The sequence below is a fragment of the Haliaeetus leucocephalus genome, unplaced genomic scaffold, assembly GCF_000737465.1.
Source record: "Haliaeetus leucocephalus isolate CR32 unplaced genomic scaffold, Haliaeetus_leucocephalus-4.0 Scaffold151, whole genome shotgun sequence".
Lineage (NCBI taxonomy): Eukaryota > Metazoa > Chordata > Aves > Accipitriformes > Accipitridae > Haliaeetus > Haliaeetus leucocephalus.
The window spans coordinates 3,322,692-3,346,768 of record NW_010972587.1 but is presented as its reverse complement, the minus strand read 5'-3'; the positions used below and the strand labels follow the sequence as shown (position 1 = coordinate 3,346,768).

At 39.6% G+C, this 24,077-nt stretch overlaps 1 protein-coding gene across 3 annotated transcripts; it reads right to left on the bottom strand.

Annotated features, from left to right (window-relative positions):
* Positions 1-11,225: 11,225 nt before the first annotated feature.
* On the bottom strand, positions 11,226-24,057 carry TMEM19 (transmembrane protein 19). Of its 3 annotated transcripts, none has more exons than XM_010561783.1 (6): positions 23,844-24,057; positions 18,725-18,838; positions 17,004-17,141; positions 15,837-16,091; positions 14,535-14,744; positions 11,226-11,603 (listed from the first exon to the last, which is right to left on the bottom strand). In XM_010561783.1, exons 1-6 carry the CDS (start codon positions 23,971-23,973, stop codon positions 11,440-11,442), a joined length of 1,011 nt encoding a protein of 336 aa, XP_010560085.1. In that variant the 5' UTR covers positions 23,974-24,057; the 3' UTR covers positions 11,226-11,439. The 3 variants fall into 3 exon arrangements, with proteins under 3 accessions (XP_010560085.1, XP_010560087.1, XP_010560086.1); XM_010561785.1 differs by having other exon boundaries at positions 17,004-17,039; positions 23,844-24,041; XM_010561784.1 differs by having other exon boundaries at positions 23,856-24,041.
* Between the last annotated feature and the right edge of the window lie 20 nt (positions 24,058-24,077).

The following is a 24,077-nucleotide window of genomic DNA, read 5'->3' as shown; positions in this document are numbered from 1 at the left end:
TAAAGAAGGGAGGGAAGCTGTGTTTGTAACTCTGGTTATTAGTTGTGAATTGAGCGAAAGGACTTTTTCTTTACTGCCAGTGTGTGTTTCCAGCAATGGAATGCTGAGGCAGGAGGAGGCAGGAGGAGCGAGGCAGCTTTTCTGCTCCCCAGCCCACCACGCTCGCTGGGAGTCCCGTTTGCCCAGTTCAAGAAGTATTGCAGGCAGGGCAGGAGGGTTGGGGTGCTGCAAGCCAAAGGGACGTGGAGCGTGTTATTCACTTTGAGCTATATGCTGCTTCTTCAGAATGACAGTTCCTATCACGATTGCATTCAAATCCTGAATTTTCTCACAGTAGCCTTTGCTGACTGAACAGAACAAGGTGCTTAATAGCTTCACCTGGCAAGGCACAGAAATCATGGCTGGCATGATTAATACTAATAAAACTGTATTTTATTCTTGATGTTTTGTAATCATGCTGGTTTCAACTTGTTCATTCATTTAAAATATGCATGCCAGTTCAAACGAAAGCTAAAGAGAGCCTTTAACAACTAACGATGCCTGAGCTTGGGATTGTGTCAGCTGTTCTGCGCCTTCTTGTCTCATGTAACAGCGAAGGTTAGTTTAAATGGTGGCACTTTCTCATCTGCCTTGTCCTTACTGCATGAGAACAACTGCAGGGGGAATGCTGTGAATCTCCAAGAGCGAGAGGCATAAGGCTGGGTTCAGTCATCTTTGCCTTTCAGGTGGTGAAAGCATGACAGGAGGTTTAAGATGCTGTAGAGCAGGCACCTCCGAGCTCCCACCTCTGTCCAGTCCCACTTCTTGACTCCTGAGCTCCCCATATGTGCAGCAGTGGCTGAGGTAATGATACGGACTCCGAAGATTCAGGAAATTCAGTCTCTAAGGTGAGTTAAGAAACATTCACGACATGCAGCTCAGCTCCTAATTGTCCAGGCCAATTCTCTTACTTCAGGTTGATGCTTCCTTCGAGGCACGTAGCACTGGCCAGTTTCCAGGAGGGATGCTGAGACTTCTGCTCTGATCGACAGTTCGTTTGATGGTTTCTGGAAAAGCTGATGTCTCTACGTGCATTTGACAGAGGAACAGTACAAGATCCAGGGACATAGAGAGGGGAAACAGAGTACTTTCATGTGGCTGGGTCATGGGAATTACAGGCAACAAGCTAGTGCCTTGAAGCCTCGGGGTCTGTTTTGGTGGATCCCTACTGCACTTTCGTACAGGACACCTGTTGCTACTGTTAAAGGAAGAGATGGGAGATGTTGGAGGATAATCCCATTTCAGTGGAGGCATTCTAGAAAAAGGTCTGAAGTTGTAGGTGATGATGAGTTTTCCTCTTCTCCTTCCATTGAGCTGTAATTGTGAATTCTCCGAGGAAATGTGAGCAATTTCATGGACCCTTGTTTTTCCCCACAGTCTGTTAATGTCATAAAGGAAGATGCAAAGGAAATCGTCTATCAGTATAAACAGCTTGTTTAAAAGGTGAAGGCTGAAATTACCTGTGTATCTGAATTGACTTATTCCATGGGGAAATATAAAACAATTGCTTCTGTACTTCAACACAATGACGTGGTCTCTCTGGTGCTATATGCTATAGTATCACTCACTCTCCACGCTTTTCCATGCACGGCGGTTTTCCCTGACCAAAGGTGGAACAGACCTTCCCGTCTTCAAGGCAGCAATGTCTACCTGTACCTAGAGTGTGAGAGCTTTGGGGAGCAGCACTGCAGAGGACGTGCTGCTGGTGGAGGTCATGGGTCTGAGCAGATCAGGGACGAGAGCTGTAAAATAGGGTTTGCAAAACTGGAAGGTTTGTGATTTTGGCGTAGCAATGAAGGGAAAAAATAGTTTCATGGAGCTTTTCAGGAAATGGCCTTTATTTTGTAAAAATGAAATCAACTAGTCTCTGAAGGTTAATATTGAAAAGAGGACAACTGATTCTTTGGTAGTGCATTTCATTAAACATTCCCTGGCTGGCTGTCATCTCTGATCAATGCTTCTGTACAGGAACGTCACCGGCAGATAAAACGAGCAGACATCACTGAAGCATGGCAAAAGGAAGCTACAGTACAACCTCCAGTGCAGAATAGCTGAAGAGAAAGAAATGAAAAACACTGTAAACTTTTAACTCACTGGAACACTTATGGAGGAGACAGACTGCAGTAACCCAGCGTGCAGGTCACCTACAAGATAGTGCTAACCTCTGCTCTTTTCGCTAAACTCCAATAGGGTCTTTCATTCCAACAATCCACACGTCACCAATATCAGACACATCCCTATAAATAGCAGAATAAATTCAGCACTGAGGAATGAGGCTACCACCCAAAATCTCTTCATTTTGTATCATGTTTACCTGGGCCCTCACATCAGTACAGCCAAATTGCCCCAGGTTACACCAGGCTGCCAGTTTACACCTTCTGCCTACTCCCTCTGTGCAAATTATACAAGAGGGTCCTTCGTTTTGGGGGGCTATTCCATGTCAGAGAATAGAGTGCTCGTCTCTGCAAATCAGGGCGTATTCTGGTAGCTGCCTCTGGGCTTCTGCTTTTAGGTGCTGCAGGACCTGAGACAAAACCTATTAGCAACAACTAGAAGAGTTCAGATAATTCACAGAAGCAAAGGAAAATTCTTGAGGGTCAGGAAGGTAGGAGGACGTCCCTCCTCCTCTTCCCATTGAATACTTTGGTACTGTGGAACCAGAAGACTGTAAGGTGGGCAGAGCGAGTTCTCCTCCTGGCGATCCCAGTTCAGCCTGGCAGGAGAAGCCAGCCCAGCCCTGCTGTCCCAGTCCTGCCTCGGGAGTTCTGCAATACCTTCGACCAGTCCCCTTAGCAAGCAGAATTAAACGGCAAGTCCCTCAGGACACAGAGCACACAGACCTGTAGCAATAATGGAAATACGGCTTAAATTCTTCCACTGGAGTTATTGCAACGTTAAGACCACAGGAGAGCTCCGCTGAGGCAAAACACTTCGGAAATCTTACTGTATTTAGTAATTCTGTGTTTTTATCAGGAAATCGCTTCTGCTCACAATCAAAGGCCTGCAGGTTGTTTTGGGTCTGAACACTTTAGGCTGCTTAGGTATTTTTGTGTCCAAATAAATTTTAAATGTATTAATGTTAGCAGATGAAGAAACTATATGTATCTAATGGTAAATTCAAGGCAAACAAATACTTCCTTTGCTAGTAAGCTGTGCTTCTGTCAACGGGCACCAGCTGATAACTCTGTTCTTTGTAAAAGAAGACTATTTTGCTTCTTTTCATGCAAAACAGAGGACAGGATAAGCTAAGGTAGCAGGACAGAGTACATTTGCATAGCTGTATGAAAATAACAAGCTGATTGAAAAACCACGCACGATTTGTGAAATGTTAAGGCTAGGTCCTAGACTGCTGCTTATCGTTAAATTTACTTTGCTGTAGCCCGGTGACGCGATACCACACGGTGAAAGTGGGTGAACACAGGGAAGCCGTTCCACAGAGCTCTCCCACCACCAGGCAAATCCCCGTGCTTCGGGAAGCAGCACTGTAGAGACGACGGATTTTTGGCTCCAGTAGCACGGCATGAAAGGCACTTTCTGGTGGATGCCAGTGGGATATAAAACTGAAATATTGATCGCCTTCATTGTTTAATTAGTTGATGAGACATTTTATAAGACTGTATACTTGCATAGTCATGTCACTTGTCCGCCACGTGATTAGTGTGTGGTTAAAAGGCTGTTATGCATCAATAACCCCCAGCAGTATCGATGAGAATATTGTCGCTCACAAATTCGGCACACCATTTTGAGACTCATTGCTTGTTCAGATAGGTTTCTAGGCTCAGGTAAGTGGTCAGTTCACAAAGTTCACACACCGTCAAGCCAAAACATATTGTTGCCGTCCACCAGTCTCACCTCCTGTCTAATTTAATTATGACATCTTCCCTGACTAATTCTCATATGAATTAGAGTTTATCTTTTAGACAAATATCCAATCATGGTTTCAGCCTTCTATCTGTGTAATTATAGCCACTCTCTAAATGCCCATTTCACCTGGAGAACTTTCCATTTGTTTTCAGCCTGGATTGCTTTAGTACTATATAATTTAAAGGAGTTTTACTACACCCAGTTTCTGGGTGCTGCAATTTTAAATAGCCTAATGTCGTGGTTTAAGCCCAGCCTGGAACTAGGCACCACGCACCCGCTCGCTCACTCCCCCCGGCCCCAGTGGGGTGGGGAGGAGAATCAGGAAAAAAAAAAACCAACTTGGGGATTGAAATAAGAACAGTTTAATAACTAAAGTAAAATAAAATCTAATACTACTACTACTACTAAAATATAATAATAGTAATGAAAAGGAATAAAATAAAATAAAATAAAATAAACCAAGAAAAGGCAAGTGATGCACAATGCAATTGCTCACCACCCGCTGACCGATGCCCGAGCAGCGATCGGCCCCTCCCGGCCAACTCCCCCCAGTTTATATACTGGGCACGACGTCCTATGGTATGGACTATCCCTTTGGCCAGTTGGGGTCAGCTCTCCTGGCCGTGCTCCCTCCCAGCTTCTTGTGCCCCTGCTCGCTGGCAGAGCATGGGAAACTGAAAAATCCGGAACTTAGGATAAGCGCTACTTAGCAACAACTACAACATCAGTGTGTTATCAACATTAGTCTCACACTAAATCCAAAACACACTGTACCAGCTACTAGGAAGAAAATTATCCCCGCCAAAACCAGGACACCTGTCTGCATTTATTTCTTTAAAACCTCCTTTGAAGACAACTGAAATACTTTTTCTGAGCCTGAAAATAAGTGCCAGGGTAGGGATGATCTGAACTGATGGCAGTAATAATACAATCCTTTTGAATTAGTCACTTTATGTTTGAAGATTAAGCACAATTCATCAAAGATAAAACTGATTACAGAATTCAGGCTGCCATTAAATGATATGTTTGTTTGTGTTCCTTAATATGAAATAAGCTGTTGCATTAATTCATTTCTTCTTTTCAGTTTGGCCATTTAGAGAATTCTTAAGCACTCACTTTTCTCCTATGGCAGATAATGGTTTGGTAGCACCAGTAACTTAGTTTTTAGCATAAGTATTAAGCGAGCACATGGAAGGTTTATTTTTTTCAATAAAAGGAATAAGCTCAAAAATCTCAAGAAAATACAAGGTAACAACACTGCCCTGTTACAGTGGAAATAACCAAGAATTCAGGGGAAAAAAATCTGAGACACAACATCTCTTTCACTTTAAATGTGCCAAATATCAGGAGCAAAATATAATCTATTGGCTGTGAAAATACTGACAATCTCTAACAAGGAAGAAATTTGTGGCAAAATTCACTAGACAGGGTTGGAGAACATTTTGGGTTGGAGAATATTTAAATTAAGCCCTTGCATGTTTTGGGAATTTGGACTTTATTCTCCTTCTAAAAATGCTATTACAAGCTCACTCAAGCCACGTGCTGGGCAAGGTCTGCGTTGCTGCGATTGCACGCAGGGCTGGAGGCAGGAGAACAGTTTGCCTAAGTACGATTTCAGAGCACAAGTCAATAAAGTGAAGCACGTTGAAATCAAGCTCTAGCCTGCACTCTAATGCAAAAACATCTGCAAGAAAGAATTGGGCAAAGTGTTTTCAAAACTACACGTGGGTTTATCCTTGCCTCTGTCCTCTTGAATTTTTTATACCTTAGGAACGAAGATAGTTTCTCACATAGAGCAGTAAGTGAAGGCAGATGACTAGCCGTTTTTCATTGTGGAAAAAAATCAAAATATATAGCAAAAAACCTGGCTTCTTTAGATGTAAGAAAGAAAAAGGAAAGGCATCTAAGCTTAATGTCTAGATTACATTCTTACTTCAGGTGAGTTCTGAACCCAAGTGACATATATGTTAATCCATTCCAAACCAAACCTATCTGAAACTAAGTGGTGTATTGCTCATAAATCGATAGGCAACCCAGTGTGAGAGTATTTTCTTTGTTTAACTTCACACTCTGAAGTACAATAAATTGAATTATGCTTCCATTTTGTCTTGTGATAATGGCTTCGGGCACTTCTTAGGGCTTGGTTGGTGGTTGTTTTTTTCTGGCATAGCTTTGCACAGGTTAAATCAACTGTAGAGCCTCTTGGGCACACGGCACGGCGGGTAATGTCAGATGCTGACAGCCGTCTCTTTGTGTTCTTACGGCACCTACCAAAAGACATAGGGTTTCCAGAATTCCAGAGGTGAATTATACTCCTGCTTCTTATCCCCATGCATCATGAATCCTTTCACTTTTTAAATTATATTAGGAGGAGACGCTTAACGCAACGAGACGATGCACATACCTTGGGAGCACCAGCACCAGCAGCATTTGGCAGTTAAAGGCAGACTGAAACTACTGTTGCTTCGGGGGAGCATTTGAGTGCAGCAGCTTTCAACAGTGGAATGATTTCAGGACTTTGGAATAATGAAATATCAGGATAACGAGTAGTGGTAACAGAAAGGTCGGGATGACAGAAGGCGTTGCTTTTCTAGCACTGGGCTGAACTCTGCAGAAGTCACTGCGGCAAGAGCCCTTCGGCAAGGAACAGCAGAGTGCGGTCGCTGCTGTTGCCCCTGTAGTTGATACCAGCCCAGTATTCGTAAGAACTGGTGATCTGGGCTGTTTCATGGGGATTTTAACGCTTTTATAAATGTATAACTGTGCTGGGTTGTAAGGGTAGAGGTTGATTGATGCATTTATCCAAACAAACACGTCGGGAACCCAAGAGGTTGTATGAAGGCTGTAACTGGGTTAGTTGAAAGACAGAATTAAAACCAGCGTATTCCCCACAGCTGCAGAACCAGAAGGTTGGGGTGCAGAGCTCGGCCTTTGCGCACAGGTGTTTACTTCTGCATTACGTGCATGATGTCGTTTCCTAGGGCCGACATGATTTTTTACGATGTCCTTCTACCTTCTTAGCTTTGCAGCTGGGGCTGTGGTTGCAAAGTCCTTACAAAACTAGTTACTGAAGTTACTAGAGGATATTAACAAATGAGCACCAGAGAACTTTTCTGACTCCTTTCTACTGACGTTTCCTCTAATTGCTGAATGCATTCATATTTTTTTTAAACCACTGTCACCATTGTTAGTGGTGTGGGTTTGAACCTCCAAGACCGATTTGGACAGTGATCACATTGCAGTGTTTAATTCTGCTTTACGCTTGTTTGAACAAAGCCACAAAAAAAAGCAGCTACCAGGCAAGAGAGGTGCAAACGAGTTATACAGGGCTTCACAGGTGGCTCTGCCAGTCCAACCAGGTAGCTCCCCAAACTGGCAATTGTTTCGCTATTGGTTGTATTCACCTTTCCAAACCCCCTTCCCTCAACACGGGTCAGACTGGTTCTTCCACATTTCAGCTAAACTCAGTCTTTTCTTTTTCAGTCGGCCACCCAGATTAAGAACCAGCACTTGCCCTGCTCTAAAACGGCAAATCCCAACGCAGGGCAGAGCCAACATTCCTGCTAAAAGGTCTGCTATGGGGGGGGATACGTTCATTCTAAAGATATTTTCAAAGTGATAATGTGTATGAGGGTACTACTTCATATTATCAGTCAGTCACCTGGAAGGTTTCCTGGTCAGAACTCACATAACCATGCTCTTCTGCTTTCCTGTGCATCCGCCTTACTGTGTTTTAAGAAAAAACTGTGACATTTAGGGACGTGGTAGAGCCCCCATCACCGGAGGTTTTCAAGTTGCAATTGGACAGGGTGCTAGATAATCTCATCTAGGCTCCCTTTCCCACAAAAGGTTGGACCAGATGATTTGTCAAGGTCCCTTCCAACCTGGGATGTTCTATGGTTCTATGCTTTAGCAGTGGCAAGATATTAAAATTGACCCACTTTTCTCCTGGGGGATGAAGGTTGTAGAAAAGCTACTGAATAAATGCTTTCTTGGTGGAATTTCTTTACTGGAACTCAAGTTTTACAGACTCTGGAGTACTCGCGTACAAGCTGCCATTTGCCTGGCAGCTTTATTTCCACATTCCCGTATTTTGTCTTCATTTGGGACTTGCATTAATATTGACTGAAGGTGGCTGTGGGCTCGGGAGCACTGCAGGGATCCACATCATCTGAATGAATTCATGTACCTGCTCTGATTTACACATTACAATAGGCCCATAACTGTGAGAGCTGCACCCCACCCCCCAACAGAAGCAGAATTTAAATTGAAAGTTATTATCCAGTTAGGGCAATAGCCAGAAGCAGAGACTGTAATGCACTTAAAAAGCTTTAAGCGAATAAACTTTCTGTAAAACAGGTTAACTCCTGCTTGAAGAAGAGTGACTTAATGCAATTTAAAATGCTGGATAATGAAATTTTTAAAAAAAGGCTGAGTGGGGACCAAAGCACTGCTGGGGGAAACACAGAGAAAACAAATCCTATTTACAAATCTGAGATGCCCAATCCTAACAGATTTTAACATGAATATCAATCTACTGCCTCATTTATCCGGTGCCCAAATCGGGTTCTGTAAAATATCAACAGTATTTCAAGATGTTTCAGCCCTTTATTGTCAGAAAGTCAGCCTTCTGAACATCAGCTAGTCTTTAATACCCAAGAAAGGTGGTATATCCCCTTCATTTTTTATACCACTTTCTTTTGTTGTCCCAGGGAACTGTGGTCTACATCTGCAATGATGGACCACTCAGCAGCAGCATGCACAGACCCAAGACAATCTACAGCTGTAACAACGGAGTAGAAATACAAAAAAATAACTGAATATTGGTGACTCCTTCAACACTCAGGATCAAGACACCAAGCCTAAGCAAGACCTGCCTGAAGATTTCTCATATACAATTATGTTGTAATCATACTCTTACTTGAACTTCTAACACATCTAGAAATCAAGCCAAGAATGATGATCGGTGCTTCACAACTGTAACCTCTTCAATTAAAAAAATAGAGTGTATCCTCTTGGTGCTGTGGAAATATTGGTGCCACTCCAGTATGAAAGGAAAATCAGTGTCAGCGTTATCTCATATACTAAGGGTACTGATGGCTCTGAAGCAAAAGAAATATTTGAGTGTTTAAAGAATGGAATTAAATTTCCTTACTGCAATGACCTATTCTGCACCTTCAAATCTATCACCTTCCTTGGTTTTCTCCTAGCTCCTCCTCTTTTTATCACTCTCCCTTTTTACTTGCTGCATTTTCTGTCTCTCCAAGTAGCACGTGGACAGGTAGTATCCCTGTCTGCTCCTAGGAACAGCTCCTAGTGACGCACACCAATTTACAGGCAGTTTGTCACACTCTGTAACTTCTTCCCTGTATCCCCTACTTGCCCCCAAGCTAACAGTTTTACAGCTACTAAATAGTTAAATGTAACAATATTTGCGTAAGTGATACTCCACTCAATATAATACACCCACAGTTAGCACAGTCCTTTCCAGAGTTCGAGAGTGCTCAGATCTTTCTAAATACTGGAGATTCATGAGTGGCAATTTCAAAAGCAACTCAGTGTCATCACTAAGACATGACAAATAAAAAATTCTGAATAACGGCCTTTGAAGGTCCTACTTACAGAAGTTCATTCACATCACATTCATTCATATGATAACAGATCAAAGCATTTCATGCTGCTACGAGTTTAAAAACACAGATGTCTTCTTGCTATGGCAAGCTGACAAGACCCATATTAAACAGCGAAAAGCTGACCATGTCCACTTTAGTGTTTGAAAGCATACTTTGTTTCAGGAAACAAAAGAACACAAAAATAAGGCATTTAATGGGAAGAAAAAGTCTCTTACAAAAATTGTGTGTCTTAATTCTAGAAATCACAACAGTATTAATAAAATCGTAAAGGACAACTAATACAGTGTTTATTTAGAAGCAGCATAAATCCAAACAATGCATAAAAATCTCAAGTGTTTATTGTTACAGTTTAAGTGCATATATTTCTTTCATAGTTTTGTGCCTTTCCACAGGAACAGACATACAGCAGCTACACAATTGGTTCTTTTCAGAAAGCTTTTACGAGTTTGAAATCTCATCTTTATAATTGGATAATACAGTGAAGTAGTTCCAGTGATAAATTCCAGGTTTATATAGACTAGATTTTAAAAGAGTAAACTCAACATAGGTGGTGTTAAAATTTCTGACTCTTCCCATAAAAGGTGACATAATACACAATTCAAGTGAATTAAGTATATCAAGGTAATATACACAAGATAGTTGTAAAAAAATCAGATGTTTAATACAAAATACTCACCTATCTCTAAAGATAAGAAGAAAAAGTTTTTTATAAGTTAACAGTATGGACCCTAACTTCTGAATGTCGACTGTGGTAAGTTATTATGAGGGTATCTCTAAAGTGTAAATACAATCTGTGCTGGCTAAATTACTTCCACCTCCTTTATAAATTAATGATGGAAGATGGAATCACCTAACATAGGAGCCTGAGCACCAAAAGTTAAATTCCTCTTTTGAAACGGTTTATAGGTGAGACTTTCCCCATTCACTACAAGGATAAACTGTAGCTTCTTCGGCTGAGGCCACGATCTCTGAGTAGCAACCCCAAACAAAATGGGAAAACACTTTCACTGCTGAGAAAGAACCAAAGAGTATGGCTTGGTCAGAATGCTAAACATTATGGAACAATTCTAAGCTTATGGAAAAAATGTTCTATTTCTAAAGAGATGAATGTGAATTCACAATTGTAATCTTTAATTTTAGGTAATTTAGTAAGTACTACAGTATTGACAGTCTTCATAAATATCATTAGTTTTGAAATAAAGATGTCAAAAAAGCACAGACAAATTTGTTATTCTTACTGGAAAAACTATTGAGTTTTTATTTTAAATTTAGTCTTTTGCTTCAAACATTACATAGTGGCATCACTTTCAACAACCCTGTTCTTAGGGAAGTGGAGATAGTATCAGGATACAGAATAGGCAACGAGGCTTACTGCTCTCTCCCCCCTGCACCGCAAAAAAATATTTCCATAAAACCTTACATACTGTAGATTATGGGAAGTACCAGAATTCACTCATTTCACCCATGTTACCACTGCCTACATAAAGTTGCAGGGTACTTTGTGTCTGGCTTGGACAATAGCCACAACGTTCCATCACACTGACTGATGTAGTAGATTAGACTTCTATTTCCCACTTCTTGCCCTTCCAGATGCTGGGGATGAGAGAGAACATAGATGCCAACCCTTCAGCTCCATGAGGATAAATGAAGCGTTTCACCTCACTTGGCAAGGATCTACATCCAACTGAAGAGCTGCAAGAGCATATCGACAAAACCCCTTCCTTGCCCCGGGAGATGCCAATTGCCATATGAAGCTCACAGCCTTAGTAAGTTGAGATGGAAAGTCCTTTGGCTCTCTGAAAGTTTCAGATCGTTCTCTTCAAGAGAGTTCGAAGAGAACTCTTCAGAGTCTTTGAGTAAGACTGAACATAAATAAATCACATGCATAAAACCTTAAACCATTTCAACCCCTGGGCCAGAAACACCACGCCACACTTGGAAGCACCAAAGCAATGATTACAGAAGAAAAAAGATTTACTGTGTTGTTGTCTAATATAGGTTTTCCAGATATGTGCTTGGAGTCTTTTGTTTGGTGGTTGACAACCATGCCGATATTCTGGTCAAAACCTGAGGAAAGATAAAGACTTCATTTGACAAAGCCAACCAAGCCGAAAAGAAACTTAGTAACCAAGTGTAGGCAACTTCCTAAATTTAGTTTACCATTATGGTGCTAAACCTCTGTAAGGAAAGACACCAACAGACTACACTAAATTATAATGAGTTTAATCTGGTAGCTTCAAAGAGTGGGATATAAATGCAGTACTTTACATTAGAAGTTACTTCTTCTGAAAAGTTACGCTTCTGTCAGGTCTACTTCTCTCTTTATGTTGTTTCATAGCAAAGAAAAGAATGAAACAAGCTAAACCAGAAGAGGAAAAAGCTGTTCCAAGAGCCATCCTAAGGCAAAGGATGCTGCTTTGAACAGAACAGAAACGACTGATTAGCAACATCTATTTCCTGTCAAGAAGATGTATTTGTTTTCAAAGGAAAATTACGGACATAACATTATTACTTGATCTAACAGAAAACAAGCTCCTTACAGAGGCTGAATTTATCATTTCTGTTTACACAGCAGTTCTACCAGCGCTGGATTTTTTTCCCTAGTACTTAAGCCATTTCTTGCTCTGCCTCTGTATTATCAGTACTCTAGCATTGTGTTTCATTAGCTGTTACTGTACACACACCATTATCCTATGTTTTGTCCAGCTGCATTATTTTATATGCTGATAAAAGCATAAAATTCTAGCACGCTTGATTTTAATGCCAACTCACACTGCAGTGAAGTATAACTGGTTACATGCATATGCACACATTTAAGGTTGACATGGAGAAACATTCCAAAACAAATCAGTACATTTTATATTAACCTTATTTTTCTCAGTAGACTGGAATATCTGCTAATACCACAACATGGAAACTTCATTTTGAGCTGCTGCTTTATTACAAAACAATTTTCAGCACCTCAGACAAAACTTAAAAATACCCCACACCACAAACCTGCTTGGTAGGTATATAGCTGGTACTACTGTTACCTTTGAATCATACATTTAAACCTAGCTTTGAATAATGCAAAAGAGCTACAGAAAAATCAAACTTCAAAGCCTGATAGTTTAACTCTTAACACTTGCTATGTTTTAGAAAGTCATAAGTTTTCTTGAGAGAAAAACTGGGAATAAATTTTTATAAATATATAAAAACACACACATAAAGTGTAGATCTACGCACATAAAACGTAGATTCAGAGCATAAACAAGTAGGAGAGGTAACAGTAAGTCCTTCCATTATCTTTGTTATTTACAAAATAGGTATAGCCTCAGATGGGTAACACTGGAAAATCTGAATCAAATTCTGCGCAGCTGTTCAGACAAAGTTTTACTTAATAAACGTGTGGGCAGGGAAGGACGTTCTCTTAGAAACCGTGGGTATCACTGACTATTACACAAACCAAATCTAGAAAGATTACCAACAGGAAAAACACTGATGGAAGGGATTAGCAGTGGTAGCATAATGTTTTCAAAAAAAGACACAATTCTTTATTACCACTGCCATATTTATTTATTGTTTTTCAAGATGCTGCAGAGAGTATTGGAGTATTGGGAGAGAAACATGAGAAATACTCATTGGAGTGTTTCTTATGAGACCACATTGAACAGGGATTGGAAAAGTGGGTTAAAGTAAGGGAGGGACACAAAACCTAACAGTGTGCACCACATGAGCAGCACTATTTCATCTATATTACAGCATATATATACCATAGCATATATGTGTTTATAGTATACATACTCCAGCAGTGCTTATGAATTTGTAAAAGAAATTGTGGAACTTGCATACTGTCCCTGCTGCAGCTGGTAAAGTAAGTTGCTGAGCATGGAAAAATATCTGAAGTGAAGAAGAAATAGATGCTGACAAATGCAGGCATGCATTAGCTAGGTTTACCACATTCTCTTAATGCATCTGCCTCATTAGGAGCATGAACACATTGTCTGAGTGCTTAAGTGTTTCCCCTTTAGTACAGAAATATCTAAGAATTCCTCAAATGGTTAAGCACTTCATTATATTTTGGACTTGCCCAGAACTACAAGGAACAGAGCATAAAAACTGCTAGAAAGCCAAATCCACAGCACCAACAACAGTTTGCAGTTCTGACTGTGATGGTGGATTTAAAGGACTTGTATCTCTCAGGCAGTTCATTGGCACATCAAATCTCAACTTCCAACAAATAAGTATACTGACAACAAAATCTGAAAAACCAGAATAGTGTCAGATACGGTCTTCAAACAATTTTTAAACATAGGGTAAGTTTACAGTTTAGCCTAAAGGTTGTCTGTAGAGTTTATTCACAGACAATGATCCTTAAGGGCAGTGAGTAAATAAATACTGATATAATTTAGAATTAGCCAGCCAACAATTTTTTTTTTTAAAATGGACACTTTTTTTTTAAAGTCACAGCTATTTTGTAATAAGTTTAATTTATAGGAGATGGTACTCTATTAAGCGGTGAAAAAACCAGAATGTAAAGTATTGTGCACATTTTCCTGGAGCTTTTCTTATTTAATTCTTTCAGCTGGGACTATTACTAAGTATTCAGAGGTACAAATGGAGCTTCTGCAGTGACAACTTAATCTGAGTAAATGTATAAAATTAAGCTGACATTTTCTTTTATAAAATATTACCATAATTAGATATATAGAAAAGGAGAGGGCAGCTATTGCTTTTTCCAAGGTAACGTGTTGGAGATCTCTGGTCTCCTTCAGTCAGCAGCAAGACAGTAACATAAGATAAACAAATCAAAGTGTGGAAAAGGACCAGCTGCCCTCCTTCTTGTTTTCAGTATCAAGTCCATCACTTTGGCTCCCTCTGTCTTTTGTGTTGCTAATTCTGTATTTTTTCCATTTCAAAATCACATCTTCAGCCCTTCTTGAAATTCAAGCCCATTTTTAGGTTAGATTAGGAGAGGGGAAAAAACAAAAGAAAATAAAAAAAAGGGAAGAATCTTACCGCTGTATTGCATCGTAGCTCCCAAATATGAATCAACAATTGATCCCAGTAAGCCAGCTGCTGCACCAAACACAATAATGGGCCATTGCGGAGCAGATATTTCCAGATCAGTCACGAAAATGAGTTGTGTTATGAAGTAGGCTATACCTACTGCCATGCCCCCAAGCAAACTTGAGAGCAGGCCCACTAAAGTAATTGCTCCATTAGTACCTGAATCAAACAAAACCAAGCTGATTTACAAACTTTTTCTTAAAGACTTACATTTGTTCAAATGTTTTATATGAAATCACAACTGTGTTCATAGCTATCTTCCCCTCTTATATCCACAAGGCTCTGCTACCACAGCTTTTATTTACAATTCCCATTACACTGCTGCAAAGCTTAACCTATACCATTACAGCCTATTACTATTACTTTTCCTTTTTCTAAGGCTAGTTATGTAGACATATTTACTAGCATCAAATTAAATAAAACCATATAGCACACCTCATAATGTCACCTGGTATTTGTGTGCTGTAAGGGGGGCACAGGAGAAAAAGGTATTTGCTCCAAAAATACAGAGCTTGAGATGTGCATGTTATTAAAACAATGCCTCTTTCTCTTTCAGAAGAAGTATACCAAGATATATTTCACCAACAAATTTAAAAGACTGAACAAAATCCATAGAAATGAAGATGTTTGACAGCTCACTGAATAAAAATCTGAAGAACTCTTATAAAAAGGAAAAAAAAGCCCATGCATTTAAATCCTATCCCATAAGATCTAAAACTCAGATCAACATGCCAACAAGACTCAAAAAAGACAAACTGCTTTAAGGTAGCAATGTCATCCACTGTGTAGACAAGGTGTGACAGGCAGAAGGTTCACTTCACCCACCCTTGGTAAGATATCAAAGGAAATGAGCGCTTTGGTTAAGAAGCGAATATTCTGTAGTGTCTGTAGTGAATATATATCTTCTTCTACTGCTAAGGTCTGCAAAATTTACTTGATAACTTGTATTCTTTATATCACTGGCAATATAAACACTTTTAATAGTGCCAGAGATGAGAAGTGACAGCATTAACTAAGAATGATTTTAGCTCCTTCCCTGGATGCTATGTTGGTGCATCTCACCAATGAGATGCAGCAGAAACACAAATGAGTGTATTCCATTTCAATGAATGTATTCCTGCTAACATTTTTTAATCCCAGATTTCTGATGTTTGGGTTTTGGGGGCTTTTTTCAAACTTTTTCAAGTTGGATGCATAATTCAAAACAGATTAGCAAAATATTAAGAACACATAGAACAGGTAACACCTCACCTACTGGAACCTTTTCCCAGGTTGTTATCAACCTTGGCTTGCTTTTACTCATAACGCTACCGATCTCTGAAGCCCATGTATCACCAGCAGAGCATGCCAAAGCTCCCAAAAGGGATAAGCACATCCATGATGCTGTGTATTGCTTTGAAAAGTCAATAGGAATTTCACCCGGTCCATTTTCTATCATATATAAGACAGCCAGCTCAGTAGGAACACCACCATTACAGAATACTTGCACCCAATTTCTCTGTCCACCTAAAGTGACAAAAAAATAAATTTTAATATTTTCAGGCAAAATACCTTGACAGGCAACAGCATGAGACAAAAGCAAAATACACATATGTAAAGTTAAATTTAAAAAGACACACTTTCAAAACAGAAACTAGATAGCAATTTCTTAAATAGAACAGAAGCAAAAGCAAAGTCACTTGCTAACGTTCATAGGAATGGGGGTGGAGAGGAGGCACAACAATGCTGTTCCCTACTGTCATGGTTTAACCCCAGCCAGCAACTAAGCCCCACGCAGCCACTCACTCACTCCCCCCCCAACCCAGTGGGATGGAGGAGAAAATCAGGAAAAGAAGTAAAACTCTTGGGTTGAGATAAGAACGGTTTAATAGAACAGAAAAGAAGAAACTAATAATGATAACACTAATAAAATGACAACAGTAGTAATAAAAGGATTGGAATGTACAAATGATGCACAGTGCAATTGCTCACCACCCACCGATCGACGCCCAGTTAGTCCCCGAGAGGCGATCCCCCACCCCCACTCCCCCCAGTTTATATACTGGGCATGACGTCCCATGGTCTGGAATACCCCGTTGGCCACCTTGGGTCAGGTGCCCTGGCTGTGTCCTGTGCCAACTCCTTGTGCCCCTCCAGCTTTCTTGCTGGCTGGGCATGAGAAACTGAAAAATCCTTGACTTTAGACTAAACATTACTTAGCGACAACTGAAAATGTTGGTGTGTTATCAACATTCTTCTCATACTGAACTCAAAACATAGCACTGTACCAGCTACTAGGAAGACAATTAACTCCATCCCAGCTGAAACCAGGACACCTACTCTGGATGTTCTATCTCATCTGACTCTCTGAAAGGAAGAGGAATATGCAGTATTTATTCTCCACAAGGGAACTGAAAGAATTAAAATGTTATGGCTTACCTTCTTTGTATTCTGAATCTATTTTCTTCTTTGCATCTTTTTTCCATTTAGTAAGTTTTGAAGAAGTAACAAAAAACACAAATAAAGAAGTGAAGAAACTGTAATTTGCAACTGTAAGTATAAATCCAACCACCAATCCTATGAAGGAAAAAAAAAGTATATAAAGTTCCTTCATGTAACAATGCCTGCTTTGCAAAGCAATTAAGTGTTTTGAATCTCTTGAATATGAAGAGTGTCTTCATGATAAACCTAAGACAATCATGCAATAAGAGAGTTACTGAAAACACCTAATACCTGTATGAGAATTCCAGAGACATCTTGACTGGAAAAAAAAAATCAGTTATCTTTATAATTGCCTCTTAAATTTTGTGCTAAATTGCTAATTTTATTGCTATTGCTAAAATGTGTGATTTTTAAGACCTTCTTTTGCCACAAATCAGTAATACTGCGCAAAAATAAAAGACAGAGCAGTAAAAAAAAAAAAAGAGCCAAAGGATATATAATTGAAACTTAAGTACTCTGCCTGAAGAATATGACTATTTGTATAAGAAGCATATATACAGCTGTGGCTGTGTCTCTATCAGCAAGTTTATCTTCAGTTTGGGAATCAAATCCCTCCCCCAGGGTCTCTAAGATAACCTGGATAACCCTCCTCCGTATCTTAACGGATGCTGCTTCTTCCTTCTGTGCCTCATTCTCTTTTTCTGTTTCTGATTTTTATGCCATCTTTTTATTTCTGTAATTTTCTTAATTATTTGAGTTCCTGGATGTGCTTTTTTTTTTTTCTTACGTCCTTCACGGGGGAGGTCTAATTCTCACTGCCCACCATGAAATCACAATTCTTCACAACTGAAAGAAAATTGGCCATACTTAAAGCAAATGCCCATATAAGCTGGCTAGCAAAGCTGTTATCTTAAGAGGTAAACACATAGCAGCAGAGGAAAGATTTTTTTTTTTTATTTAGAAAATGCTCCTCTTAACTCACCAACAGACTAAGATTTGCAAAATGGGTGACATGGAAGGAAAGGATTTGAAGTCCTGTTTCTGACCATCAATTCAGACAATTTCACAAGACAAGGGTGAATCACCTCACGTGGAAATCTTGCATTAGATTCCAACAAACACTATTGTACACTATGTTGGGGTTTTTCTCACGTGGTCAAGAAAAACCTTTGTTGAAACAGTAACTTGCTTGAAGTGAAGTACAGATTTAATTTTTTTTCTCATTTTTGGGAGGCAAAGAATGCCTAAACCTGCTCGTATTACAGAAAGGAGAACCACGTTATCTTTACTGGTTTCCTACCAGGCACTAGGCTGCTGACACGGCTCAGTTTTATGGTATTTCTTTACCACTGCCACTGCCTCCACCATTTCATTATTGCTATGTGAATCCGTCTATATGTTAAAGAAAACCATGTGATTTAACTGCATGCTGTACTGAAGTTTTATATAAACCTATAAGATTGTTTTAATCTAATGACAAATTAATCAAATTAATTACAAACAGCAGCAAAAATTAACTTGAATATTTAAACAGGCATGAGAAAAAAATCAGTATGAATTCAAGGTATATATCCTTACATTTACACTATTATAATAGAACTAGGTAGGAAAGTCTTAAAAGAATATTAATTCTTCTAATATACAATATAATAAACAATAAAAAGGACCTTAATTTAGTTTATTAAACGTTTAGCTCAATAGTCTCAAAAAAACCATACCTCCCAATGCACCACTGTGATCAAGACTCTTCTTCTTAAAACCCTGTGTAGCAATCATTAGTGGAACCAAGACTGAAAAAAGCCAGCGCCATGGAGAAATGGGTCGTAAAGTACCTGATAAATCAAACAAAATGGTTACAGATGATCCTGATAAGCCTTTTTAGTGCCTTTATATCTTAAAAGCAATTACCTTCTAGTATATATTTAAAATCTGACCTTAATAGAGATTAAACTTTTTACCCTTTATAAGAAATATATTCTTATGAATGGAAAACCAAAATATCTGTAATTATCTACTCAATTTTTCTATTCAGCATTCACAGAAAATACATTAAATTAACTAAAATTAATTACAAAGAAATAGCAAATGTGTCAAGAAATAAACATGGTGATATTTTCCTTTCTAAAAGGGATTTATAAACTCCAAAAATTAACATTCAAAATGTTAAGACCAGCTGAAACCTGATTTGGACAGAATGGACAAGTTCAGATTTTAGAAAAAAAAAGCAACCCGTACATCCACAGTAAGGTATGTATAATTCAATTTCAAATATGTAAGAATCAAACTAAAATTTCAGTTAACAAAACAAGTAAAGAGACTGAAAGCAACTTTAAGTAAACAAACTAGTTCAAGAGCTTCCCTCATAGATCATGTTATGATTCTCTGGTAACTACAATAACACATCTGAATTTTTCATTATGATTCTTTTTTCGATGAAGTTTCAGAAAATATGGCAGCAATGAAGGGAATGAACAACACTGTCTATGATCACTAATGCTTTTTAGCATTGTAATGGAAATAAAATTAGAACAATATATTGGAAGCTTTACCTTGTTTTTCAAGCCATCCCAAACACCAGTGTTTTTAGGAAAAGTCATTCTTGTTTATCAAAAGCTTTAGCTTGGTAACTTTTGGCCATGAAAAGCAGGCAACTTTTTTCATCATCTGTGTATTGTGAATTATTCCTAGGACATGCCTAATGTTGTCACTTTGTTGTCTATGCCATCAATTAGAATCTTACACTATATTAACAGAAGGACTGCTGCTACTTGGCTGACAGAAGACTTCAGAAGTAGTTTCGCGTCTATGTGGATAGAAGACGTCACCACGCTTATAAGCTAGCTAATGGCTGTGTTTCTATAGCTTTAGTATTACTACCACATCCTTTTTATTCTAGTTTGGAAAACTTACATATTCTGTAGTATCTTTAAATGCTTAGCTGAGCTACAGTGATACTTGATGTTGTCTAATAAAACTAGCAGGAAGTCCTATGGTTCATACATACTTTTATTTTGCACACTGTCTCTGTCCTGCTGCTGGTCTGTGAACAAATCATCAGTTTAATCATAGCATCACTGATAATTTACAATGATGCGAGAAAGGAAATTTAGATGCTTGGCCTTCTTTTACAGTTTTAAAAAAGAAATACTCCTCTTTTGTTGGTATCCAAAACATTCTGATTGTTTCCACACTACACTTGGTTGAAAATATGAGAACTTCCAAACTGGATCAAGCCAAACATCTGTCTGACTCAGAATCCCATCTGGCAGTGGTGAGCTGCACGTGTGCAAGAGAAGGGTATAAGGAACAGACACAGGCAGATCTTCCCTGTTTTATTGGGGACTTCTGTGTCAGCATTTCTAAAATGCCCCATGTATTTGTCCAGTCCATTTTTAAAAACAGTTAAAATTTTCATCTCCACAAGCACCCACAGAACCGAATTCTGGTTTTAGATGCACTGAAAAAGGCCTTTCAAAAAGCCAAACCACAAAGATCCTGCTGCCTCAAGTTTCATTGGACATCTGCTAAATTTTACGACAAACTGAATAATGATTTCCTATTCACATTCCTCCTGCCATTCATGACCTACATAGATGTCCCCTTTTTGTGCTGAAATATCTTTATCTATTTAAGTCCTTTTCAAACGCATGCTGTTACCTGCTCTGATCATCCTTGCTGCCTTCACTGTTCCGTTCTAATTCTGCCACTGGCATTCAGAAATGGGATGTCCGCAAGTGCATGCAGTACTCGGAGCGGAGAAACACCAAGATTTTACAATTTCCAACAATCTACTGATTTTTTGGCTGAGTGAAAGATGTTTCATTTCAAAAAAAAAGATGAGATTATATTAAGTAACCCTGATGGCGGAACTCCCCTCTGCCAACTACCTGCTTGTATTGAACCAGGCTACTTATCTCTTTAGTCATGCAGTATACTAATTACAGACAGCTGTGGTGTAAAACATGTATTTGCCCTGCTGCTCCCTGTTTTTCTCATCATCTTTTCTTGCATTACCATCTGATCACCTTTAGCCTTGGCAACCAAGCTCTTGGGCCCCCCTCTCCGCCATATCTCAGGGAGAATTTACATCCCTCAGGACCTGAGAACACATCCATTAGCTTTACAGTGGATGTTCTTAAGACTTTATTAACCCTAAATTTTTCACCAAAAGGGCTAGTCCTAGAAACGTGCAATGGAAACTAGGAACACTTAAAAAATTAAACTTATTTCAGCAAGCCACTGGGTTCCCAAAAATCACGATTTTTAATAAAGAACAACATACACTATAAATTTTGCACTTAAGGAAAGACAGCCACGTGACATACAAGTCGGGTGTTACATAGTCTGGTTTCCACCCGAGTATATATCCTCAAGAGTAGTTGAGACTAGTTATCTAGTGCAGTCCTCCTTATCCTGTTCATTTCTCTCACCTACAGAAAGTTTGGCTTAGCTGAGAATCACAGATGATTTAGACTTCTTACTCTTTGCTTTGCATAGTCCCTCTCCACTGCACATGCATGCACGCACAGCGTCTTCCCAACCTGGCAGCAGTATACACAACTAACCGCACACTTCGGTCTGGAGTGTTGCACAGACTTGTTGAAAAGCAGGCTGCATCCAACAATTTAATTTCCTGTAATACACATTTAGTCTCAGAAACTTTTTCTTCTGAGGATTCTGTAGACTAATCCTTTTCCACTTCTACATTCCACTTCTACATTCCAGCATCCTCCCTGTTATTTTTTCTCAATTTTATCTAGAACTGTGCAACCAAACAGATTCAGTGACAAGAGAATGTCTTTTTGTTTGCACAAGATGTTCACGTTTTCTTTAGGGTTTCTAAAAAGCTTTTTCTTGAGTTCCCAGTTTGTTCCGTTTCCTTAGTCATTCAAGTCACTATGATCTGAATTTAAACAAGCTTGCAGAACAGGAAAACAATATCCCACTCAGCTGTCATAATTCCACACCATTCCATAAAGCACTAGTGTCCTTAGCAACTTATCTTCTAAAGCAGACAATTTATCAATGTCCTAAACATACTCATTACCTTCTAAAATTCCAGAACACATGCTAAAATAAAAGCAGTTAACAAAATAAAGCAGTTACTATTGCCCAGTTAAAAAGTATATTATTTTAATCATAAAACTGACTCAATGAATTACTGCCTTCGCAGTAAGATTCTTACAGCCTTTATATTCTAACACCTCATTTTCAGTTTCAATTGGAAGACACAAATTTCACTGCAAAAGACGCCAAAAGTACACCTTATATTGAAATTTACAAGTCTGAGAAGAAATTCTTCTTTAATACTACAGTTTAAAAGTCTTCCATCTTTGCAGACAGAGACAAGAAAGCTATTGATTATATCCCGAACTACGCTATTTACTCTGACAGAATTTCATTACCAGAAAAATGAAAGCCAGTTTACTAGGTGAAAGTAGTGTGACTGCTTTCTCAAACATCGGCCCTTTCAATTCTTTTGAACTTGATGTAAGGATCTCAAAAATATACTTTAAGCTCTTGACTATCTCAGCAAGATTTTAAGTGACATTTTTTGTTTAAAAAAACCCCACAAACTTTTAAAAAGTAAAGCTAATAGTTAATGTAGCTAATAGTTAATAATTCTCTACAAAAAGGAGGATTCGTCTGCAGTCTCCTCCTTTGTAACAGTCCCTATCTTGGATCACCTGGTATCAGGCCTCTCCACACTGTCAATTCTCAATCACGTGAAATAGCAAGGACTGGAATACCCTCATTAGAGGCAAAACTGAAGAGCGCTATACCTAGAGATAGAGACCAGACACGCACAAATTAAGCCGTGTGTTTAAATCCAACCTGGCTAGCTCTAAATGACATAAACAAAACCTGGTTGTGAAGCATGCTTCTGCAGATCGCCCATCTGCCTGGCATCCCACTAGAAGCTAAAGTAGAGGTGTCCAAACACAGATTTAATGCTGTACCAGGACTAATAACCCATCCTAAAATGCAGAGAACTGAAAAAACACTGAGCAGAGACATCCAACTGCCACGCAAAAGTCAGCTTATACTGGTGGGACATTTATTCTAGCTTCTTCTGGATCCAAGGTAACACTAAGCAGTTGAGGGTGTTCGTACTGCATCCCTAGGCACTCTCAGCAATGACACTGGAGCTTCTCCTGCATGAAATTGGCTGGGGTCTAAAGGACAGGTCTTCACCTGTCCTGGGAAAGCAGTTAAACTCTTCTAGGCTTGAAGTGATGCTGAAGGCAGTCTTGCTGCTTTTGCACATTGCTGTGAAAATGGTCCTAGAACGGAAACGACAGACCACAAAAAGCACTAGCGTCCCTGCAACTACATGCAACTACGGCACAGCCTGCTTGAACAGAACACAGAGCTGACCGTACACACCCATGCCAGAGACTCCATGCACACATCTCTCTCTTCTTGTACTATTTCCTCTGTGCCTTGACCAAGGAATTCATCTTGCATGCCCTGTTCAAAGGCTGCATGTGCATTCCTAAAACTGTTTTGAAGCCTGGCACGCTCCTCCCGTGCTGTCACTGCTTCCCCTGACAGAGGAAGACATCTATCAGCTCGCTCTTCCTTTTCGCTTTTTCATTTTTATCTTATTTGCTTTCTTTTAGGGAGATAAATCACAAAGGACGACAACATTTTAAATTCAACGGGGTCTCCGGCCAGACCTGCAAAGAAGGGTACAGTGGCCGTTAACACCTTCTGAACCACTATCAGCTCCTGTCAGGACTGAGGTTTTCCCGCTCTCCTGACGACGGCAGGGGCAGGCGGCTCTGTTCGCCCCTCGCCCCGCCATGCTGGCCTCTCCCCGGCCTTCGGACTCACCGTAGTACGTACTGGCAGTCATGGACACGATCCAGAACACGAGAGAAATACAAATGAGCAAGTTCAGGACGACGATATTGACCATCATCTTGAGGTACTCTTTGAAGAAATCCTCCTGGTAACAGGACATAGGAAGCCAGAGGGAGAACACCTGGCGGGGAAGCACAAGGCGCAGCGCATCAGTGACACCGCTACCTCCTCCTCCTCCTCCTCCTCCTCCTCCTCCTCCTCCTC